We start from the raw sequence: 8,125 nt of genomic DNA on the forward strand, positions 1-8,125 counted from the left end.
CATAGTTACTGGCTCTGAGTCACAAATGTCCATAGAGCAGATCACACTGCTTCATTTAAACTAATGTTTTTAAAGCCTAGTATTTCAAAAGGCTTAGAGTTATCCGTATAAAGCTTTTTGTGAGTCTGATCTGATCCTGAAAGTTGCTGAGTCCTCGTAGCTCATGCTTAGATCATTTGAGAGCCCTAAGCATGCTCAACACTACTCAGGGTTGAATCTTGACAAAAGTTGTTGTGTGCATGCAAAGATTTTAATTTTTTTATAAAACTGTAATTGTCAATCAAATCACAGCTTTAAGATACAGCAGCAAACAATGTTCTGCTGTAAACATGTTACTCTATAGCACATAAAATTGCAAGCATTGAGCTCTGTTCAGTGCTATCTTTGCATGCAACATAATTTCAGTACAAGGTTCTTTGGGTAGATGTGATATCTTTTATTAGGCCAACTAAATAGTTGGAAAAATTGTTCTTCGCAAGTTTTCAGGCACAAACACCCTTCTTCAAGCACATTGCACCAGCAAACTCTCTATGCTTGAAGAAGGGTGTTTGTGCCTGAAAACTTGCGAAGAACAATTTTTCCAACTATTTAGTTGGCCTAATAAAAGATATCACATCTACCCAAAGAACCTTGTCTGCCTATGTCCTTAGACCAACACAGCTACAACCAACAACCCTAATGATTTCAGTACTTGATTTTAAGTGATGGAATCTTGTGGAAAAATAGAAGGTTTAGCTGAAAGTTGGAAGCATTGAAATCAGATCTGTTCTCTGGAATTTAAAATGTGGTTTCATCTAAGAAACGCTCTCAAATAAATACTATTTCTAAACTCTCTCTGTTTGTGGCATTTGATTCCCAGAGAACTATAAAGATTATTAACCAAAATATATCCCTTGATCAATAAGGTTACCCCAGAGATGAGTTCAGAATATTATTTGAAAATCAAATTTATCTTTTTGCTTACACAATTATGAATTTAACTGAATGTTTTAATATTTACAGGAGTCTTTCCATGCAGCAAAGATGGCCTTCAGACAGTTCAAACTGCGTGTGAGAAAGACTGTGTCTTTAAGTTACTCAGGCCCTGAGTCACTTGAAGACATTGTCTTGGACTACATAGTTCGCCATGAGGATCTTTATGATGTTCAAACCACTGTCAATGTAAGTGAGAGGGAATGGTGTATCATTGTATTTCACTGTGTAATGAAGCTAAAATACTACATCTTTTAGGGTTAGTATTTCCTAACCCTAGTCATTGAAATAACCAATGACTGCATCTTTAGTATTCTGTTTAGTTTTTGCTAAACTGAGGGTGTGTAAATGGGGGGGGAGGGGGGGAATAGAGGGGAAACAACAGGACTTCAGGTTAGGAGGGCCTATACCTGCTAGTCTGTAATTGCAAAATGTGGTCAACTCGGCTTCAATGGTGCTAGTGAATTACTAAATACATTGTTATGTTTGCTTTCAGGAAGTGATTCGTGCCATGAATATCAATCCTAAAATTTCATTCCCACCAGAAGTTGACTTCATTATAATCAGCAGTTTGATCCGGGAGTTGTGTCATGTCGCTTTTTCAATGCAGACATTGATTCCTCCTGTGGATATTGCATTTGGTGCAGATGGAGAACTTTTTAATGAGTCCAAGTAAGAAGAGAACTTGGAAATATTTTATTATAGTCTTCTGCTTAGGAGTTGGAGATTGAAAAGATGTATTCAGTCAAACGTTCATTTTTCTGCCTGTGCAGCCTATTTACATTAAGGTTTAAAGAATAACTTTATTTAGTTCAGGGATGTTCAACCTCTGGCCTGCAGGCCAGATATGAACCATGGCATCTGGCCTGTGGGGCTCCCTGTAGGCAGGAAGTCTGGTGGTGGGGGAGCAGTGGCCATTAATATGGTCACTGTCCCCATGCCATATTCCCAAGCCCCAACCTTGTGTGTGGGGCTGGTCTGGTCTGCCACTCCATTCCCCATGGGACCAGGCCATGAACCCCACTCCTCTGCTTCTAGATTGGGACTGGACCATGCCCTCTTCCCACCCTACAAGGCTGGGTTGGGGCCTGGCCATGTCTCCTTCCCCACACATAGCTGGGCCATGCCTCTCTCTTCCTGTTGGAGCTGGGCTATACCCCCTTCCCCTATGGGGTTGGGTTGGGGCCTGGCCATGTCCCTTCCCCCCTGCAGGGCTGGGCCATACCTCCTTTCCTCTCCATGGGACAGGGACAAGCTACCTTTCCCTGTGAGACTGCATTGGGACCAGCCTGTCCCCTGCACCCTTTTACTGTAATATCTTTTGCGTAATCGTTTGACCAAGAGTTCTAGGATGATATAACAAGCATCAGATTATCAGAACACTGTTCCACTTTGTCAGTTAATGATGAAAAGGCTCCAAATATGCCATAGGATAACCTAATGTGCCTCTGATGTGATGTAATTATAATGACACTTCTTTTAATATTGGTAGACAATATGCTCTTAGCCTAAATGACTCTTTCATAAGCATATTACTTTCCACATATTGTTACAGAAGAATTATTTTTTACATGTAGCATGGAGATATTGCTTTAAGACTTTCATAAGTAAATATAAAATTTTGGTTCTTTCAAGTCTATACACTATTTCTAGTCACCAGTGGGTTTTCAGGCATTTATCCTGATATCTTTTCTGTGTTTGAGCAGATACCGCCGCAGCTATGACTCTGATTTCACAGCCCCGTTGGTGGCCTACCATGTATGGCCTGCTCTGTTGGAAAATGATACCATAATTGTGAAGGGAGAAGCGGTTACAAAGAGAGGAGCTTTGGTAGGTATTCTTGGACTGGTGAAAAGAAGTCATCCTATTAAAATTCCCAGCCACTTCTGGTTGGGATTTGTAATCATTAAGACCCACTCTGTGTTGCCCATCTTCATAAAGCTTAGAGCACAAATAAGTTTTGCAGGATTGGAGGCTTCGTTAAGGAGATGTTGGCTCATTCACATTCTTAGCCTTGTCTTTAGCTGAGCAAAGCGATCCTGCTTCCAAATTTAGCTTCAGTGAATGTTCTTATTTTAATATAGTTTTGTGTCATGCTATCTTTTGTTGTAGTGGTCTTCCAGGAGCAGAAGCCGCAGCCGTAGCATGAGCCCTGTGCTATCTCGTCAAGGAAGCCCCAGCCGAACATTGGTACCATACATTACATCAATCATTTTATGCTCAGAATGAAGGGGACATTTCACATAACATAGTATATGTTGAAATTTGGAAACAAGCACTCCAGTCAGCTGGCTTGCATGGCATGAAGAAAATAAAACATAATCCTTGCAAACTGCTATTTATGCACATCTATTTCTTTAGGGTGCAAAAAATAGGTGACAGTGTTACTATTTTTGTCAGACATTACATTTTTAATGGAACTTCCCCAACATTTTTTCCTTATATCTGACCAAGTGTAGACCAATTAAAGTATGTATTGTTGATCTTAATGCTTGCTTTGATTACAAGAGGGGAAATTCTCTCTCCATGTAATGTCATTCTGACCAGTTTTGCAAGCCTCTGCTGTTTCCAAGTTCAAGGCTCTCTAAATAACTAATTACGCTACTCAGAAGCGTTTAAAGCCCCCACAGTACATAAATATAGCACATTGCCCATGCCTCTTAGAACCAGGAATCTAAATTTGTCCCCTAATCCAGGGAAGTGACAAATTGGGGAGGTGCAGAATGGAACAGCTGAGCCAAAATAATGTTCTGTGAATTCTCAGCAAAGTTCTGCCCACAGCATGGTTAAGTAATTATTTGTTATACTTACAAAATTGTGGTTCTTGTGTTTTTGTATGTCTGTCTGTGTGTCTGTTCATACCAGAAATGTGAAATAAATATCAAGTTTTACCAAATATAGATATCAGGAGTGAGTCTTGGCAAACTCACTCTTTGTGGCTATCGTAAGAGAAGAATCAAAGTAACATATTTATTAAGTTCAGCATCCCTTGGCAACCAATGGAATGGCATTGATGTATTACACCAGGAAACATTTTCTGAATGTTGACAGATCCTTTCATGCTTGCCTAGAGCGTAGTCCCTTTGGCTGAACTTGATCACATCATTTATTTTGTTTCTGTTTCTTTTGCAGTTATCTCGAAGTCGCAGCCCTTCCCCATTAAGGAGTGGAAGCCCAAGTAAGTGGGCATATTCAGTACATAATGACTCTTGGTTTTAACATTAAGTTCTTAAAAGACTGAGTAAAGAGAGAAAATAACACACGGCGAGCTGTTGTCTCTGATATACTTGACCAAGCTGGGTTTGAAAAAGGAGTAGCCCTTTACTGTTTTACTGTGTAAAAAGCTAATGCCTCTTGTGTAGAGCAGTGATTCTCAACCTTTTTGTACTGGAGCCCATCTGTAAACATAGATGGCCAATCCCAACCCAGTGCCCCCTATCCCTAGCCCTGAGTGTGTGGGGCAGAGGGGTTGTGTGTGGCGGAAGGGGAGGCCCCAAGCAGCCCCTTGCAGGCTGGAACTCTGACGGCCTGCAAGGGAAAAACCGCTGTTTCCCACGTTGTTTTCCTTTAAAGGAGAATCCATTTTTAAAGTGTGTGGATCCATTTTTAAAGTTTGTTCATGACCCTTTCATATATTCTTGTGACCCATTTTTTTGGGTCACAACCAATAGGTTGAGAAATGTTGGTGTAGAGGACAGTTTGTTTCTCTTTCCTTCCAAACCCTTACCACAATGTGCTCCTATAGCTGGTTGCTTTTATGCCATGGCCCGGCAAGCACCTAATACTGCCCTTCAGAGCTGTCTCATAGTAAATTAAATTTGACACCTTTTCCATGAAAGAACCAGTTGACCCCACGCCTATTGGCTGTGAACCTGTCACATTCTCTAAATGGACTGGCTAACTGACAAGGGCAAGATAAGTACAGTAAGGCTAATGCAGGCCTGTCTTGAATCCATTCAGTGTCAATGCTTAGAAAAACAGACCTACTGAAATGTGTATTTTTCTCCAATAGGACTTTAAATTAACTGGATATCTTTCTGTGGTTCTGTACATCTGGATCAGCCAACTTCAGTGGTGCTGCCTTCTCTTCCAAGAGTACCTCATATCTCTCAATACTGTGAAAGGCAGTTTGTCACTCCAAGTGGAGGGTTAAATGTTGTTTTTGCTTTAGTGTGTTTTTATATCTTTAGGGGGTTTATTTATCACTAGACAAACTCATTCAATCAATTTGATAAAAGAAAAAAATGCACACTTAGGATCTGTGGATAAGACATTAAACAGCTCCAAGGAACCCATGATGAAATACAAAGAACAAGTATATAGGTTCTGACACTGTTTTTACCTCATGTATCCAAATTTATCTTGGTAGGTCATGAAACATTAGTTAAGTCATGAACATGACAGCACATTGAGATTAGCTGGTACTTGAAAACAGTATCATTAAATGGTGCTTATTTACATATCTCACATTAATTGGGTAGCATCATTTTAAGTCATTGATGTATCTAATGATAGTAGCTTGAGTTTTTTCTAAATGAGATACAATAGTCGCACACAACAGGTATAAACTACCAGTATCAAAGCAGAGTTAACGTGTTACATGGAGTGATGTGCTGCCTTCTGCCTGGAAGTCACTGCACTTGTTAGAACCAATCTGTTACTGAAGAAAAGACTCTCACAAATGCTTGTGATTTGGACTTTATCAATATTTATGAAGTGTGTCATTGAATATTTTGAAGTGTGAAATACTCTTCTAATATCTCTTCCAATGCCCACAGAACAAGACTATTAGAGCATCCATTTGAACACTATTATGAAAACTTGACAAACCAGTACACTATCTATTAGCTGATTATTTTGGTTTCAGAAATGTAATGTTTCTTTTTTTGCCATTTTTAAGATTTCTTATCCACTTGTAAAGATTCATGTTAACACCAACATTTATGTTTCCAAAAAAACTGATTTTCTTTTTTCTCTCCTGAACCTCATTTGTAGGGCCAGCTGTAAATGCAAGCAACACAAGTGACTGCTTGGGGCCTTGCACTTTCCCATAGGAACATAGGATTTGCCCTAATAGATCTGACCATTAATTCTCCAAGTCCAATATCTAGCTTCAGTCCAATACCTGATGCTTCAGAGGAAAGTAGAAATTTCCTAAAACACACTTCCTCAGTTATGGAATATAAATGGATGCAGGGAGAAGATTCTTCCTGTGACAATCAGCTTCTGCCCCAAAACCTGAGAGAACTATAACAAAATCTGTGTTTGCATATATTATTAGTCATGAAATTTTACCCTTTTAAAATACTGAATGACACTAATTAACTCCATGGCTGCTTCCAGAGTGCCTTGTGCAAAATTCTTATACATCTTTCCCACCCCTCACACCCATTTCAGTACAGTTTGAAGTCTTGCTTCAGGCTTTATAAACAATACTAGTTCAACTCAGCTTAACTATAAAGGACTTAACTGTTATGTCACAGCTAGTGCCAATTCATCTTTGCTGGTTTTACACGGGTATAATTTCACCTTTAGTGAAGTGGCTATAGTAGAGTTAGCTTTGATTAACAGCAGGATACCTGATAGTTCACTGAAATCTTGTACATGCTGGATCATGTTCCAAGGTACCCAGAGCAAACCTTGGGACATAAAAGCCAGATGGGCACATAAGCTTGTGGTTGGCCCTTTAGCTGCCTGTGAAAGGTACTGCATATATGTCCTTGGAAAGGAAACATTAAAGCAATCTGCTCCCTCTTCTAAACTGAACAGGGCCTGTGACTATCCTATGTACTTCCACATTAACCCTGTTATTAATGTTTCTGTTTAAATGGCTTGATTTTTGAGAGTTGCTGAGCACCTGAAACTCCCATTGAAATCAGTTATAGCTAGGCCCCTTCTTCAGATGTCTAAACCTTTTGGATAGTACAGGATATAAGTCTAAACAACAACAATAATAAATATGGAGTTGGGTGCATAATAACTCCATATTTATTATTATTTATTTATTATGCACCTAACTCCATATTTATTATTATTTAGGTGCTTAGACCAAGATTTTCAAAACTGGGCACCTAATTGGTTAAGATCACAAAATCTATAACGACAGAGGGTCAAAGAGAAGTGCTTTTGGTTTATTACTCTTTTTTACATTATTATTTGATTTAACTGTGACTTGTTGACTGGCAAGACGCAGTAGATTATAGTCCCTGATGTGTCAAGTATCTGAAAAGAAACAGATTTTGATTCCAATTATAAGAAAACTAAATATCACACTGTGGAGTTACAAAAACATTTAATAGAATGAATCCTAGGATGGGATCACGTGACTAAGCTATGCAACCCATCTACAGAAAGACCTACCCCAAAAGAGCTAAGAGTACAATCAGAAACAAAGGTTTAAACCACTTGAAGACAATCTCATGGAGCTGTGCAGTGTTCAGCAGATGAGATTTCTGAGACTCATGATGGGAGGTCTCAGTTTAATAGTATGGTCTAAAAGAAGAAAAAGTGCAAGCTAACTGGGTTCTGCAGTGAGAAAGTAGCTTTGGTCATATCTTGGAAAATGTTTTGCAGCAGGCCATTGTCTAAAAATAGAAATACTAGAATCATAGAAATTAAGGGCTGGAAGGGACCTTGAAAGATCATAGAGTTCAACCACTTGTTTTGGGTAGGAATACTGCTGAGATCAAATGATCCCAGCAAGGTGTCTGTCCAGTCTCCTCTTGAGGACTTCCAAGGCTGGGGACTGTGCCACCTCTTTAGAAAGTCTGTTCCAGATTCTGGTCACCCTTACCATAAAGTTCTTCCTTACATCTAACCTGAAACCATCCTCTAATAGTTTATGGCCATTGCTCTTTGTCTTCTCCTGGGGTGCCAAATCATCACTGGCAATTGTTAAACAAGACAATAAGCTTCCTAAACAGATTGTCCTTTAGAACCAACGGCCTTTAACAAGGGGCACAGTGATACTAAGAGTAATGATGTTTTGTTTTGGCCTTCTGTGTGGGCCATTTATAGTACTTTAAATTAGGAAGTGGTAGGATAGAGGATTTGTAGTGAGAGGTCGGACATTAATAAGCTAAGTACTGCCCTTTATCCTTAGGCATGTCTCCTTCTGATACCAGCAGAGTTTACATGTGCTAATCAGGGTCAG

The 8,125-nt window shown here is 39.4% G+C and overlaps 1 protein-coding gene across 1 annotated transcript in view; it reads left to right on the forward strand.

Annotated features, from left to right (window-relative positions):
• Positions 1 to 6,944, forward strand: part of SPATA18 (spermatogenesis associated 18) — a 44,412-nt gene extending 37,468 nt beyond the window's left edge. Inside the window, exons 8-13 of the mRNA XM_019552616.1 lie at positions 1,003 to 1,161; positions 1,469 to 1,644; positions 2,679 to 2,802; positions 3,085 to 3,162; positions 4,105 to 4,150; positions 4,985 to 6,944. Of these exons, the coding sequence (XP_019408161.1) occupies positions 1,003 to 1,161; positions 1,469 to 1,644; positions 2,679 to 2,802; positions 3,085 to 3,162; positions 4,105 to 4,150; positions 4,985 to 4,992 (591 nt within the window). The 3' untranslated portion in view covers positions 4,993 to 6,944. The remainder of the gene's footprint in view (positions 1 to 1,002; positions 1,162 to 1,468; positions 1,645 to 2,678; positions 2,803 to 3,084; positions 3,163 to 4,104; positions 4,151 to 4,984) is intronic.
• Positions 6,945 to 8,125: the final 1,181 nt, after the last annotated feature.

The sequence above is a fragment of the Crocodylus porosus genome, unplaced genomic scaffold (genome assembly GCF_001723895.1).
Source record: "Crocodylus porosus isolate Cpor-Errol unplaced genomic scaffold, CroPor_comp1, whole genome shotgun sequence".
Lineage (NCBI taxonomy): Eukaryota > Metazoa > Chordata > Crocodylia > Crocodylidae > Crocodylus > Crocodylus porosus.